The sequence below is a fragment of the Elgaria multicarinata genome, chromosome 18 (assembly GCF_023053635.1).
Source record: "Elgaria multicarinata webbii isolate HBS135686 ecotype San Diego chromosome 18, rElgMul1.1.pri, whole genome shotgun sequence".
Lineage (NCBI taxonomy): Eukaryota > Metazoa > Chordata > Lepidosauria > Squamata > Anguidae > Elgaria > Elgaria multicarinata.
The window spans coordinates 19,186,151-19,202,328 of record NC_086188.1 but is presented as its reverse complement, the minus strand read 5'-3'; the positions used below and the strand labels follow the sequence as shown (position 1 = coordinate 19,202,328).

Sequence of the window (16,178 nt, the reverse complement as noted above, 5' to 3'; positions counted from 1 at the left end):
TGTTTGGGTTTCTTAATCCCGTCGAGGCGGGGGATGGGGGGGGGAAGGAAAAAAAGAAGGCGAAGGAGGCGCAGATGGAAAGGACCGAGGTGGGGGGAGGGAGAGGGCGCGTGGAAGCGATCGCCCGCCCGAGGCAGGAGGAGCCCCTCGGGCAAAAAGTGGGAAGGGAAGCAGGACAGGAGCTGCTGCGGCAACAGCCCGGAGAACTTTCCCCGGCTGCCCTGCGGGAGCTGCAGCCCGCCTGCTTGCGGAAAAGAGGAGGGCTTAAAGCGCCGCGCTCGCTCGCTCTCGTTCCTGGGGGCTTCCTCGCCGTTGCAGCTGATCGCAGCCCCGAGGGGTGGGGGAGAGAGAGAGAGAGAGGCGGACTCGCCCCGGGCAACATGCGCCGCCGGGCGCGCTCGCCCTCCGGCTCCTCTCCGGCTCCGCCGCTTGCGGGCAGCGGGCAGCGCGCAGCGGCTGGCCCGGCCTCCCTCCCTCTCGTCCTCCTCCTCCTCCTGCTCCTCGCTGGAGCCCGGATTCGCTCCGGCTGCGCCTGGCGCTGAGCCACCCGCGCGCCCGCCCGCCCCTCTGCCAAGCGGGGGGCCGCGCTCTCCCGCGGCTTCCTGGGCTGCTTTGCGTCCTTGCGCCGCCTTCCTCTTGCGCCGGCGGCGGCTCGGAGCTGCATGGAGAGCCCCGGGGCCCCCCGCGCCTGGCCCAGGCGCCTCCGAGCCGCGCTCTGGCTCTGCTGCTGCTGCTGCTGCTTGCTCCCGGGCGGGGTCAGCTGCACCTGGAACCACGCGGGGCTCCAGTACGCCAATCGGAGGTCCGGCGCGGCAGGGCAAGCGAGGTAGGGCGCGCGCGCGCGCTTACTCCGCGGGGGCGCCTTTACGCGCGGGGCGGGGGGTTGGGGCTGGAGCCCGGGAGGCCGGCTGCCCGGTTGAACGGCCAGCCCGACGGCCCCTGAGGAGCCCGCAAGCTGTCCACCCCCCTCCCGCGGATCACCACGCCTCCTCCAGCCGCAAATGGTGGTAGCCTGCCCCTAAACGTGGAGGCTCCATTTCGCTGAAACGATGTCGTTCCCCTTCTTCTTCCTCCACGAACGGGTCAAGGGCAGGCGCCTTGGTTTCCTCCAGCTCTTTTGGGCGACGACTCCCATAATCCCTGACCGTTGGCCATGGTGGCTGGGGCGGGTGGGAATTGGAGGCCAAAACCTCTGGAGGGCACTGCGTTGCCCCGCCCCTGGAAAAGCCACATCTTGTGGATTTCATAAGAAGAGTTTTGCTGGCTCCAGCATGGGGTCATTGTGTCCATCATCGTGTGGCCAGCGAGGTCCCTCTGGCAAGCCCACAACCCCGTCCCTGCTGTTTGTGCCTGAGGTATCTCATGTTCAGTGATAGACTGCCTTTGAACATGGAAGTTCTGTTTCGCTATTCTAGCTAACAGGAGCGTTGGACTTCTCTGGGGTGGCCCCCAAATCTTGGAATGCTTCCCCTAGAGGGATCCACTTGGTGCCTGTTGACTTTTGGGTGCCAGGCAAAGACCTTTTTACTCTCCCAGGCCATTTAAAAAGTTTTTTTTAAAAAACAACAACACTGCTGCTTGTTTTATTTTTAATATGATTCATGCTGCATTTTAAAATACTTTTCTCCATATATTTAGCTGCTCAGATTTTAAGAAAAATCTTTCTTTAAATGCTGAATTTGTCTTGCTCCTTTTAAACTGGAACTTTTACAAGTGTATTATCATTGCTTTTATTGTTTTTGCTTTTACTGTGTACAGTCTCTCTGAGAGCTTTGGCTATAGAGCAACTCATAAATTGAATGAATGAATGAATGAGTAGCATTGGATGGAGCCATTGGCCAGGAATTTGTAAAACCTTTTTAAAAACACCTGAGTTGGCGGCCCTCACCAGATATGGTGGCAGAGGGTTTGCAAGTTAATTGGGTACTGTTACCTCTGAACTTTACGCTGGTTCTGAATTTACACTTTAACCATGCTTTTTCACTTATAATCAAGATAATTAAGGAATAGTAATTCTGCTTCAAATATATGCTCATAGCAATTCTACTCTGCATTAGGGACTGGTAGTTTGGATTCAACTTTTGGATGAATTAATTCCACAGTAAAAGACTTGACTTGGGTACATGTTGAAGGAATGTGATCGGTTAAGTGTTTTTGCCTGAGGGGCTTAAACACAGGCAGGCATTCAAGTGGAACTTTCCCCAGCGTGGAGATGGCTAGATAAGGAATGCTTCTCTGGTTGGATTTCTGCCTGCTTTGCAGCTGTTAAAGGTGGTATGAGAAAAAGATGGCAGGCATCAGAGCTCAGCCGGACTGGGTTCTTCTCATTTCAGCCCTGCCATAAACTATGGGGTGGATAAAATGTGGGATTTAGATGTGGGAGATTCAAGGTCAAATCCTGCTTAGCCCTGGAGCATTCTGGATAGGCTTGAGTAAGTAGTGACAACTCCTCTTAGGGTGCAACCCCTAAGCATGTTTAGAGTTATGGGGCTTACTTCTATCTAAACATGCATACGATTGCTCCCGTGGCATACCTTGCAAGGTCATTGTGTGGATAAAGTGAGACAAGAAAGAAATGTTCTGAGTGTATGAAATTCTTTTCAGGAATTCATAGTGGTCTTCACAACAGTACTGGGGAAACAGGTTCCATTTTACAGATTTCAACCCATGAAATAGCAGCAAGTCCCTAAGGTCTTCCATAGAGGGAATTGAACTTGAGGTTACCTAGTCCAGCATGAGTTTCTCTCACACTACATTAATATATTTATTTACAATATGTATATACCACTCCATATGTAAAAGTGATTCTGGAGTGGTGAATAGAATATCAAAACTAGGAAGGTTCTCCTATGGCCACTGTGCTAGTGAGTTTTCTTACCTTGTCTGTGTTTGACCTTTGCATAGAAATGTCTTGGGTATGCTTTTTAGGGCCCCAAGGTTTAGAGCTGTTTTCTCTGTAGCCTGTCTTAAATACACGGATGTTATTTGCAAAGGGAGGATAACCCTTCGATGCAGCTGATGAATTGGCACGTGATCCATGAAAGTTTCTGCCGCAATAAATCTGTGAATCTCTAAAGTGCCAGCAGACTCTGTTCTTCGAGTCCAGCTTTCCTCAACCTGCTGCCCTCCAGATCTTTAGACTACAACTCCCAGCAGCCCCGGCCAGCTTGGCCAATGGCCAGCAAATACTGCTGGACTGGACCATGGGTAGACCTCCGGACCGTACACCGGATGCAGGCTGTTGGGAGCTCTTCACCTGGCCCACCAGCTGCTGTTATTTCTGATCAGTGATGGAGATAAGAGGCAATTTACAGGCATTGAAATGCCGCCTTATCTGTGATCGCTGAATTGAGCTCTTGCAGCCAGGGAAGCTATTGCATGGCATTTTCCTAGAGAAACTCAGCAAAAAGAAAGTTAAGGCCACACAGAAGCTTCCCCCAGCCTGGTGTCCTCCAGATGTGAACTCGACTTGGATTACAAGTCTCATCATTCCCACCCTTTATGGCCAGAGCTGCAGCTGAATTGAGACTTATCAAGAAGTTGACCTGGTTGGCACGATCAAATTGTTTTAACTGCGGAGGTGAGTGCTGGCCACCATTTCCCTCATTACCCGCCTGGGTGTGGCTTGTCGTGTTGTCTGAACCCAGGTGGCATGGCTTGTTTGAGGGGGAAACAACCTTCAAATAACCCATGCTTGTCGTAGGGTTATTTGAAAGTTTTTCTCACTCCAACAAGCCATGCCTCCTGGGTTCGGAAGTTACAATAAACTGTGCCTGGGTGGGTAATCTGACAGACGGTGGCCGGCATGTGCCACCGATTAAAACAAGCCACTGTGGCTAATTTAAACCACAATGGCTTGTTTGATCATGTGAACCAGCCTATTGAGTGCTAACCACTTGTGGCTTTAATCGAGATTCTGTATTTTTATCCCACTACAAGTGTTAATTAACTTAGCAAAGCCAAGACGCTTAGCAACACTCCTTTGTGAATTGTCACTGTAATTGTTTTACATACATCTAAGTGGCAATGTAATTATAACTATCTATATTCCTTGTACTTCATTCTCCTCTGACCGCAGTGCTAAGAATTTTTTTCTTCACTGGTGTATGTGTAATATAGATTCACACAATTTAGGATGAAATTTCATGCATCTGGTGAAGTGCTATTCAATTGAAAAAAGCTTATGCCACAAAAAATGAGTTAGTCTTTAAGGTGCCACAAGATTCTTCATTGTTTTTGTGAGCATCTACTTTTTCTGCTGTTCTGTAATATTCATAGAATCGTAGAATAGCAGTGTTGGAAGGGGTCTACAAGGCCATCGAGTCCAACCCCCTGCTCAATGCAGGAATCCACCCTAAAGCATCCCAGACAGATGGTTGTCCAGCTGCCTCTTGAAGGCCTCTAGTGTGGGAGAATGTCTTTTCATGCACAGTGTCTTTTCAGTACGGTTTGGATCCCTTTTGAAAATTGAACTCTTTTCACCCCCCCCCCTAAAAATACTTCTGGAGCCCCTGAATACAGATTTAAAATGGATTTTTTTAAAAAATAATAATAATGGGAACTACGACTGCCTCTGAAATATTCTTATGAGCTTCTGTTTGTTAGGCAATCAAAGTTTAGGCTGTTTGTATCAAAATATTATTGTGTCTGTGTTGCTTAATTTACCATGATGGGCAAGGTTGCAGTTGTTGAAATATACGTCTGAATAAGTATGCAGATGTTAGCACTGCATACATCCCAAAGGGTTGTCTAGAATGAGATAATGTAACATTTCATCAGCACATTGATTAAAAGCGAGATAGTTAAATGAGCAGAAACATTTCATTGGCTCACCGTATTAATTAGCATCATTTGGGGGAAATGTTGACACGCTCATATCAACACTGTTAGTTTTATGGGGCATGTAACTTGATAAAACTGCTTGGATGGATCACCTTACGTCATTTTGATGCCCAAGGCAGAAAATCCTGCTGGTTCAAACCACTTTGAGTTTCGGAAAAGTGATATCCAAAATGGAAGAACCTGACGTGAATGAATGTTTTAAGAAGTGAAATTATGACATCAGAATAGCCCTGTGGGATCAGACCAAAGGCTTCTCTAGTCCATCATTCTATTCTCACCGTGGCCAATTAATCCTGATAACCAGTGCAACCTCCATTAAGCCTGTATACACTAGCTGTTGGGGAACATGGGTGGGAGGGTGCTGTTGCACCATGTCCTGCTTGTGGGTCCCTGGTTGACAGCTGGTGGGCCATTGTGTGAACAGAGTGCTGGACTAGATGGATCTTTGGTCTGATCCATCAGGGCTCTTCTGATGTTCTTAACCAGATGCCTGAGGGAAGTCCCACAAGCAGGACATGAGTGAAATAGCATCTCCTGGTTGTATTCTGCTGCAACTGCGGTACATGACCATGCTGCCTCTGATACTGGAGGTGGCATATAGCCATTGTGACTAGTGGACATTGATAGCCTGATCCTCAAGGTGCTGGTTTTGACCTATAAAGCCTTACACGGCTTGGGACCACAATACCTGATGGAACGCCTCTCCCGACATGAACCTACCCGTACACTGCGCTCAACATCTAAGGCGCTCCTCCGGGTGTCTACTCCGAGGGAAGCGAGCCTGTTTTCATTCATCTAGAATATGTTAAATCACTGTTTTGGTAGGGGGCCAAGCCAAACACTGGGTGCCTTTGTGACTCATATTTTTGTGGAACAAATCGCAGCAAAAGCATCCTTCCAAGGTTTTTGCTGGCGACGTCGGCTGTCGCAAGGTCGTTCCATGTTTGGAAGCAGGTGCTTGCCTACAAAGTCTGTCACACCAGGTTAAAAAGGGGGAGAGATAATAACAGCGATGACTGGGAGAAACAGGAAATGCACTGTTTCCTCCTCTTTGAATGGATGGCCACCTCTAATTATAGCCGCAACACTTGTGATCATGGGAGAATGGGTGGATCACCCCGGCTTCCTGTGGACACTCAACAGTCTGTGATGGTTATGCAGGAAGACGGACAAAAGCCCCAGACGAAGTTGTCCAAGTTCCCGAACTGGCAAGCCTGAATGCAGCCTGCCTGATGCGTATTTATTTCTCTGTGTTTCATTTATTTAAGAGATTTATACCCTGCCCTTCAATAATATTCTAGATAAAGATGCTAACCTGGGATGCATCAGGCTATGTTGTAAGACACCTTGAATATCTTTTGTTTCTGTTAGAAAGGCCTCTAATAAATCTAATAAATAAGAATATGGTAGTGTAAGGCTTATTACTCAGGGGCTACCAGACGGATTTTGCTCATTTTTTGTTTTAAACCGAAGCTTGAGCACTGGAGACGTGCAGAAAAATTTAAAAGCCTGAAAAAGTTCAAAGCTCAAGCTTTAAGAGCATTTAATTTCCTCTGTGTCCAACAGACAGGGCAGGCCATTGTCACCCTTTTGGGGCAGGGACTTGTCCTTTCATTTTTTGTAGCCATCTAGATCCATAAGCTCCTATTGTTCTGTCTGGTGAGGAGCTCTGTGTAACCCAGAAGCCTGGGTATCGTTTCACCAAACAGAAAGTGGCACATTTCTATTGCCATACCTGTTTGATCTGTCTTACAGCTATTCCACACTTTACGTGCGAATGGCGTTTGCTGCAACCACCATTATGCCGGTATTCCCACAGCGAACGGGTCAAGTGTGAGAGACTGCAGCGCATCTTTAACCACCCAGCATGGAACCTGACGAGTCCATGCCTCTCTAATATGCTTGCACACTTATTTAACTTCGACAATCTATGGCTCACAATTGGCACATTAGCTGTGGGAAACTCTGGCGTAGCCGTTCCTGAGCCGGGTGCCCTCCGGATGTGTAGGACTACATATCCCAGCATCCCCGACGAGCTTCGTGGTGCCTGATGGGATAGCTCTGTGCTGGGAGTTGTAGTCCAATAAATTTGGAGGGCACCAGGAAGCTGGCTGGGGATGCTGGGAGTTGTAGTCCAGCACCTCTGGAGGGTACCAGGAAGCTGGCTGGCTGATGCTGGGACCTGTGGAAGTACTCTGGGATTGCTTTGGCGTTCCTTACATGTGCAGATGTGCGGCTGCACGTGTCTCACTGGAATCGGCTCTGGCTTCCCAGCTGTGGACACACCTGTGTGTGACTTAGGCACATTAGTTGCGTGTTCCCTGCGTCACACACCCTCACACAATGCCAGAGTTCCTGCAGTCATCCTTCTGGGCGGAACGACAGGGACCCGTTTGGGAAATCCTGCCTCGCGGAGGCCATCCATTTCGGCAGCCTCAGCAGCGAGCCGTGCCAGATGACGTTACTCCCAAGACCAGGCGGTTTGCCTCCGAGCGTCATCGGATCCATGCCTGGGGAGGCCTCGCAGCTGGAGAGTGGAAGAGAGGCGGCCACAGAGCCGCTTCTCCGTGGCCTTGCGGTGGGCCCTGTCCCGGCTTGGCAGGCCAGGAGCTCTACTCTTTGCTCCGCTGGCCCACTGGCAGCCGTCCCATCGCGGGCAGGATCTCAGCCCTGATGCTGAGTGCTCACATTCCACGAGCTCTAGTGACAGCCGCTTCCCTAGACGGGCCCTGGGAGCTCAGAGCCCCAGCTGGCTGCGTCGGATGGGGGCCGGCTGGCCGGCAAGCCACCCACCCACTCACCCACCCACAGGCCTGCAGCATCAGGACCAAAAGAGGCCAGATTACAGGGGAAAGGCCAGGCATAAAGAGGCTTTTGTGATGGGTTGGGCGTAGCAATGAGGGCTATGGCATGGCCCGGCTCCAGGAGGGGCAGACGGCTGGCGCGATGCAGCTGGTGCTGACCAGGAATGCAATAGGAATGTCAGAAGTACGGGTGTCACCCCAAGGCCGGAGAGGGGGTGTATGCTTGCACTGCAGAGATGGGGCTTCGTCAGCCTTTAGCATCTTGGTTCTGTCTATGTGTGTGTGTGTGTGTGTGTGTGTGAGAGAGAGAGAGAGAGAGAGAGAGAAGAGATTTTTGTTTGCACTCCAAATGCTCATCTTGTGACCACACTCAGAATACTGTGTCACTACACCTAAAAAAGGATATTTTAGAGCTGGAAAAATGTGCAGAAAAGGGGCTGGAGCATCTCCCCTATGAGGGAAGGTTACATCAACTGGGATTGTTTAGCCTGGAAAAAAGGAGGCTAAGGGGAGACCTGATAGAGGGGTACAAAAGTGTGCATGGTGTTGGAGAATGTGGATAGGGAGACATTTTTCTCCCTCTCTCAAAATACCAGAACCCAATGGGGTCATCCCATGAAGCTGACTGGTGGGAGATCCAGGACAAATAAAGGGAAGGACGTCTTCACACAGTGCATAATTAAACTACGGAACTCACTGCCACAAGATGTAGTGATGGCTACCCATTTGGATGGCTTTAAAAGGGGGCTCCGTGGGGTTGGGGTTGGAAATTGGCCACTGGATCCCTGGAGCTAGGAACCGGTGATGGGGAAAACGTCTCCCTCTTCTTGAGATCCTAGGTAGCGGATGCCCATCAGAGTTTGAGGTTACTGGCTTTGATGGATAAACTGATGGGATTTCATCTCATATCGTGGCCTTTTCAGTCAGGCCCAAGGCCGGCTCACCTTGCTTTAGGAATGAATGAAGCCCTGTTTGTAGGTGATCCATCTTAGAATCATAGAATAGCAGAGTTGGAAGGGGCCTACAAGGCCATCGAGTCCAACCCTCTGCTCAATGCAGGAATCCACCCTAAAGCATCCCTGACAGATGGTTGTCCAGCGGCCTCTTGAAGGCCTCTAGTGTGGGAGAGCCCATAACCTCCCTAGATCACTGGTTCCATTGTCGTACTGCTCTAACAGTGAGGAAGTTTTTCCTGATATCCAGCCGGAAACTGGCTTCCTGTTACTTAAGCCCATAATTCCTTGTCCTGCACTCTGGGAGATCCTGGCCCCCTCCTCTATGTGACAAGCTTTCAAGTCCTTGAAGAGTGCTATCATGTCTCCCCTCAGTCTTCTCTTCTCCAGACTAAGCATGCCTAGTCAGGGGCGGCTCTGAGCAGTGCTGCTGGTTGTCCCAGCCTGTGTCTTTCATGCCACAAGGGGTGCTGGGTTGGGGCTGGCGCTTCTCGCTTCGCTCAGCCCCGGCTGCTTTTCCCCTGGTCTGGATTTGTCTTCCCAGTGGCGCCTTTGAACTCACACCATTCGTGAGCTGCTCTGCAATCACCTCCCATTAGGTCGGATAAGATGTGCTTGTTTAGAGGTGAGGGGGAACAAATCCTAGCCCTTGTAAAGCTGCCTTGTGCTGAGTCAAGGAGGAAAGACGCCAGGCTTGAGCTGGGATTAGGGAGAAGAGTTTCGGTTGGCTGTGTTGGTGTGTGCATCAGCTGTCCTGAATCTGGCGCTTCCCAAATGGGTTGGACTACAACCCCCATCCTCCCCACGTTGGTCAGCAGGAGCTGGTGTGTGAGTGTGTGTATCTCGCTCAAGAAGTTTCAGTAAACTCTTCGTTGGCGGCGGTATGATTTGCCTTTCCCCCATCACAAGAGTGACCATTTTTGGAGTGTTTATCTCTTAAAATAAATGCTATGCTATTAGTGGTTTGGTTTTTGTGTGTTGAGAGAGAGAGAGAGAGAGAGGGTTGGGTAGGGGAGAAAACCTTTCTGTCTTATTCCAGATCGGGTCTTGCCTCCTTTCTCATGGTCTCCGTTCTCTGGTATTGCCTTACTCTTCATTTGCTTGGGATCAAAGTAGATATGTCATTGTTCAATGCATTTAGGATGCAATTCTATACATGTTTAGACAGAAAAAGGTCTGTCAGTTTCGCCTTTTCCTGCGTTTGGATTTTCAAGATCTCAAGTTCTTTCTTTCCAGAATACGAACAACAGTGCAAATTTTGCATATCAAAACCGAACTGAACTGAAATTCTCACCCATCTGCACCAGCCAAATGCAATAGGGACAGCTATTCCCAGCACGGAGAGGACCACGTTGTGCCCGCCTGCCTTGTAGCTGTTGAAGATGAGGAGTCTGTCAGGAAAAAAAGAGAGGTGGCAACTCTAATTAGGCACTGACATGGTTGAATACGCAAGAATTCGAACCCAGACCTCAAAGAGCAAAGCACTCAAATCCCTGGGCAAATCTATCAGTTTTGGATTCTCCCACATTCAGTTTTTTTAAAAATAAATCTTCATTTCTTTTTGTCCCAGATAAAAAGAACTTTGAAAATTTCAGACAAGAATTCAATCTAAGCCAGCACCTGACGTTCTATAGTGGCCAACTGGATGGCTCTGGGAAGTCACATCTGCATAAATACGAATTAAGAAATAATTATAATAGGGTTATAATACAATTCATCTCAAAATAGTGGGGAAAACTGTGATCAGGTGATCTGTGCGCCCACCTGTTCAATTTGCTATCCAGGTTCCTGCTAACAGTTGCTGGGTGGATCATTGCTGTTCTCTCTTCTTAAAGTTCGCTATCTTTAAACTGAACTTGGGCAAGACGGCCCTTCAAATAGAGGACTGCCCTCTGTAAAAGTGTACATGTGGCCACCCTGCGCTAGTTCATTAGCTGTAGCCATTCCCAGACAGAGATAGTCTGGCCACAATAATCCATGCTCTGGTAACCTCCCAGCTGGATTTTTGCAATGTGTTATATGTGGGTCTGCCCTTGAAGATGAATTGGAAGTTTCGATTAGCACAGAATTCAGCTGCCGAAATTGTAACTGCTGCCGCCAGGTTTGTTCACGGCATTCCACTATCGGGAAAAAAAACCCTGCACTGGTTGTCTCTTTGTTTCCAGGCTCAATCCATGGCTCTGCTACTTACCTTTCAAGCTCTAAATGGCTTGGTACCCAAGTATCTAAAAGAGTCTCTCTTCCAATTCCACCCTCTCTGTGTTTTAAGATTTTCTACTTAGGCTCCGCTCCAAATGCCTTTCTTATCAGAAGTGTGCTATGTAATCACAACGGAGCGGGCTTTTTCCGTGGTAGCACCCCTGCTATGGAATGCCCTCCCTAAAGAGAGGCCTGGCAATTATTTTATAGTCTTTTCGGCGCCAGGTTAAGATGTTTTTATTTACCCAGGCAATCAAAGTTGTATAATCCATCAATCTTCCTTCTAATTTCTGATTGCTGGTTTTTATTACAGCTGTCTGATGTTAAGTGTTTTTATTACACTGTATTAGTTTCTAAATATGTAATTGTCTGTGTTGTCGTGTAGCTGCCTCACTCTACCCAATGGTAGGGCTGGCCCGGCATCTGTTGGATAGTGATGCCTGAGTGTACCGTTTCCTACTTGGGTAACCCCTAGTTCTGACTTTTTAAAAGGCCGATACAACCAAAATAAAGACCCACTGTACGTTCACAACACAGTTACTTTACTCAATGTATAAAAACATACGTGAATTCAAAAGTGAGATATCAATTTCATCAATACATAGGTCTGTCCTTGGGCTGTCGAAAGAAGAGTGGATTTAGAGACAACCTGTTTGGGATTAAAAAAACAAGTGTTTCATATTCTGTTGAAGGGTGTGCACGGCTGGAGGGATTTTTGGTTATCACTAAAAGAGCAACTTCAATCAGAGCCAAACAAAATAAAACAAGATCCCCCAAACCAGGACATTGAAGTACTTCTTGTAGGGCTCCATCACACCTACTTTTTTAATCCTGTTTTCATCCGTGGTTTCCCACTCCATTTCCTTCGCGAGTTGAGCGCCGGGCACTCTCACGTCTGTGCATTTTTGTGCTCTTTCAGCTCATGTAGCTTTTCACCTGGAGCGCTACTATACCGGTGAAATCTGCCACACCGTCCCTTGGGAAAGGTTTACAAGGGAGGAGGAGCAAAGGTTTGTTTTGCTCGTTTCAAAGGGTGGGCAGATGAACAATAATTTAAACTAATTTCTTTTGTAAAAGGTGGTCTGGTCCCCTCCTTTGCTCCAAGGTAACAAAAATGATTACATCTGCTTAATTTTAAAGATAAAAAGATCAAAATTAGCAAAGTGACAAGTCTTGAGGAGTTTCAGTATGCCAAGTTTGAATCAGATCGGTTCATCCCTTGATTTTTTAGGAATTTTTTAATTTCCCCCTCTTAAACCCTTTTCCTTATAGTCTACCAGTGCGAAGGATCACTTTTCACTGCGCATCTCCAAGTTCATAAACTGCAGATCTGCTGTTTCCCTTACTCAAGAGTAAATCCCATTGATTTCAACTGCATTTACATCCAAGTCATACTAAAATCAGATGCATGCTTAGCTTTGAGTAAAACCCATTGAACAGAGAGAGACTTACTCCTGAGTAAACAGAGGTAACAACTCAGAAGTAAGCATAGGGTTGCAGAGCACTTCTTTCCAGTTTGCTGTTTTAGGCTTTAAAAAAAAAGCTTCTGAGTGACCACACTATTAAAAGTCAGTTCTATATGTGTTTACTCAGAAATAAGTACTACTTACACGGGAGGGAGGAGTGCATTTATTTTGCAGGGAGGGAAAATAATCCAGACTTTCCCCGCTCCTAAAAGAAACGAAACATGGAGGTGAAGAGGCAAAACGAGTGCAGGATGTGGACAACGTCATGTGAATACCGGGCTGCAAAACTGCATACCAGGCGTGGCGAGTGTGCGATAAATCGCTGGTGTGATGGAGCTCATAGTGACTAGATAAAGACTCAGCATAGTCGAAACGGAATTTTTCCAATACTCCGTAGTTGAGTTTGGAGTCTGAGATAGGAGTTTCCTATTGTGCATTCTCACCTGTGTATTGATGAGAATGTATCTGTATATCTCACTGAATCATTCACATATGTTTTTATATATTGAGCAAAGGAAATGCGTTGTGTATGTACAGTGGGCCTTTGTTTTGGTTGGTTTGGTTTTGAGAAGGCCCATGTGGAATTTTGGAAAGGGATCTATTGAAAGGCCTCCATTTAGGTGAAAGCTTGACTTGAAACCGGAGCCCCAGGTTCGCGCGTGTGCTTTGGCAACCTCAGAAGCTCATGTTACCTGATCGCTCACGGGTTTTATTGGAGAAGCTTGCCGTCTAGTGCTGGAATCCAAGGGCTAGCATGTAAGACAAAAAGAAAAGAGTATGAACACACACACACACACACACACACACACAGAAACACACAATGTCAGACAGATGGAGAGGGTAGCACTGCTGGGTCATGTGTACCCCCCACTGGGCTAAGCGAGTGTTTCCTTTCTCCATCCTGCCAGTCGGGGATTTATGGCTCTGGCATGGAAAATTACAGACCTCTCAAGATCAGGACTTGGCACTGGGTTCCCAGGGCTGGAGGGAATTTCCTTTCCTGTTTGCTCTCCAGAATACTTAATCACCTCTCCAGGGCCCTTTCCCAGCCTTTTCAAGTTATCTTTCTCCCCTCCCCCGTATTATGGAGACACACACACACACACACACACACACACACGACTCCTTCCTTGCACAGAACGAGGAGAGGCCGTACGGTTCAGCGCCAGCGGGGTGTTCATTCGGCAACTTGCAGTGTTTTGCTTTCTCGGCCTGAGCGGCGTATGGATCATGAATTGAGGAGAGCCAGTGGGGGCTGATGGGAGTCGAGTTGGGGTCAGGGAGTTTTACATGTGCAACTTTGGGCTGCATATTATTGGTTCAGCGCTGCAGCCCCAGGGGCCTCAGGGAGACTCCAAGTGTCTCTGAACTTAAATTTTCTTTCTTAGGGAGGAAAAGTCTAAATTAAGAAGGACCAGATCTATGGCGCGACCTCATTTAGAATACTGTGTACCGTTCTGGTCACCACACCTAAAAAAAATTGCTATTGTATTGCTGGAAAAATGCAGAAAAAAGCAACTAAAATGATCAAGGGGCTGGAGCCTCTCCCCTGGTGGGGAAGGTTACAAGAGCTGGGATTGGTTAGCTTGGAAAAAAGCAGGGTAAGAGGAGTCATGATAGAGGTGTGCAAAATTATGCCTGGTGCAGAGAATACGGATAGGGAGGCATTTTTGTACCTCTCCCATAATATTAGAACCCAATGGGGTCATCCCATGAAGCTGGTTGGTTGGTGGGAGATTCAGGACAAATAAAAGGAAGGACTTCTTCACACAGCGCAGAGTTAAATTATGGAACTCAGATGTAGTGATGGCCACCAATTTAGATGGCTTTAAAAGGGGGTTGGAAAAATTCCTGGAGGAGAAGGCTATCCTTGGCTACTAGTCCTGATGGCTGTGTGATAATATCAGAGGCAGTAAGCCTGTGTGCAGCACCAGTTGCTGGGGAACATGGGTGGGAAGGTGCTGTTGCACCATGTCCTGCTTTGTTGGTTCCTGGCCAGAGTGCTGGACTAGATGAATCCTCAGTCTGATCCAGAACATGCCCAGTTCTTTTAAAGCCCTATGAGGAGAGACTGAAACAACTGGGCATGTTTAGCCTGGATAAGAGAAGATTGAGGGGAGACATGATAGCACTCTTCAGATACTAGAAAGGCTGTCACACAGAGGAGGGCCAGGATCTCTTCTCAATCATCCCAGAGTGCAGGACATGGAATAATGGGCTCAAGTGACAGGAAGCCAGATTCTGGCTGGACATCAGGAAAAACTTCCTGACTGTTAGAGCAGTACGACAATGGAATTAGTTACCTAGGGAGGTTGCGGGCTCTCCCACACTACAGGCCTTCAAGAGGCAGCTGGACAACCATCTGTCAGAGATGCTTTAAGGGGGATTCCTGCATTGAGCAGGGGGTTGGACTCGATGGCCTTCGAGGCTCCTTCCAACTCTACTATTCTATGATCCAGCAGGGCTCTTCTTAAGTTCTTATGATACACATTCCCTAATCCAGCCCAAGTCATGGAGAGGGGTGAGGTGGGTATAGAGTGGCCACTTACACAGTGCCCAAAATGAGGGGAATAGAAGACAGCGATTCACATAATGTTGTTTTAAGCTATTCAGAAAATAAGTACAAATTTACTGAGTTTACTTTTAAAAGTTTTAATTTATGGTTTTATGATCAAACCAAGTTACACATAAAAATAACTATAGAAACAGAAAGGCTGCTTTATGTTCCTAAAGCAGCCCTTCCCAACCTGGCGCCCTCCAGATGTTTTGGACTACAGTGCCCAGCATTCCTGACCATTGGCCATACTGCCTGAGGTTGATGGTTACCTTAAACAACCTTTGCCAACCTGCGACCCTCCAGATGGGCCGTACTACAACTCCCATCATCACCAGCCAGCATGGCCAGAAACATATAACATGAATAATTAGTGCCTCAGGCCGTTTCTACACCTGCCTTTTTCCCGGGATCGTCCCAGGATCATCCCTGTGCATCCAAATGACACAAAGAGGATCCCAGGAGCAGGCAGAGATGATCCCTCCATTTGCCTGGGATAATCCTTAGGTGTAGAAAGAGCCTTAGTTTTCTTGTTTTCCTTTCCCCTCCTCATCCCCTTTTCCTTCTGTGTCGTGTCTTTTTAGATTGTAAAGCCGGAGAGCAGTGCTGTCTTGGGGTTGTGGTTTTTTAAAAAATTAATCTGGGAGCTGCTCTGGGAGCTTTTCTGGCTGACAAGAAGGGTATGAATGCTTTAAATACTCAAATAATAATAATAATAATGGAGGCTTATCTAGCCAACATCCTGTTTTCTACCACTGCCAACCGGATGCCTCTAGGAAGACCACAAGCAGAATGTGAGCCTGACAAGGCCCCTCCTGTTGCAGCTGATGTCCTGGTGACGTGCTCCGTGTCTGTCATTTCTTTCAGGAATTGGTGTTCGTACACTGTCACCAGAACCGTTTCCTGCCACATCCAGAATGGCACCTATCTCCAGAGAGTCTTCCAAAGTTGCAGGTGGCCCATGGGTTGCACTGGAGGCAGGTGAGGAAGCAAATGAGAGTTTAACGTTCCTTTCCCACCTGTTCGCTAGGCCTTTGGCCTCTGGAGTTGGCACTGTCGGACATTCGCCGAGCTCTTTGGAGAGCCCACCACCCCATCTCCCCTTCCTTTGCCATCGACTCATGGGCAGACGTGTGCCAGCAGCAGCAGCAAAAAAAGCCAATAGCTGGCACCAACCATTTAAATTCCCTCACAATCCCTGTGGGTCAGCAACGTCCCAGAGGCATTATGGGGGAATTAACATTGGTGGGCACCAGCAGCAGTGCTTGTTGGAATCTTTGATGCTGATGCTGTTAGTACCTGCCTGCCTCATGATTATGGAAGGGGAGGCGAGTGGAGGGGAAGGGAGGCGATCTGAGTG

At 48.0% G+C, this 16,178-nt stretch overlaps 1 protein-coding gene across 1 annotated transcript in view; it reads left to right on the top strand.

Moving 5' to 3' along the window:
• Window positions 1-662: 662 nt before the first annotated feature.
• The window catches only part of EMID1 (EMI domain containing 1), a 100,196-nt gene continuing 84,680 nt past the window's right edge, over window positions 663-16,178 (top strand). The window contains exons 1-2 of the mRNA XM_063144368.1: window positions 663-826; window positions 15,686-15,799. Coding sequence (XP_063000438.1) covers window positions 663-826; window positions 15,686-15,799 — 278 coding nt within the window. The remainder of the gene's footprint in view (window positions 827-15,685; window positions 15,800-16,178) is intronic.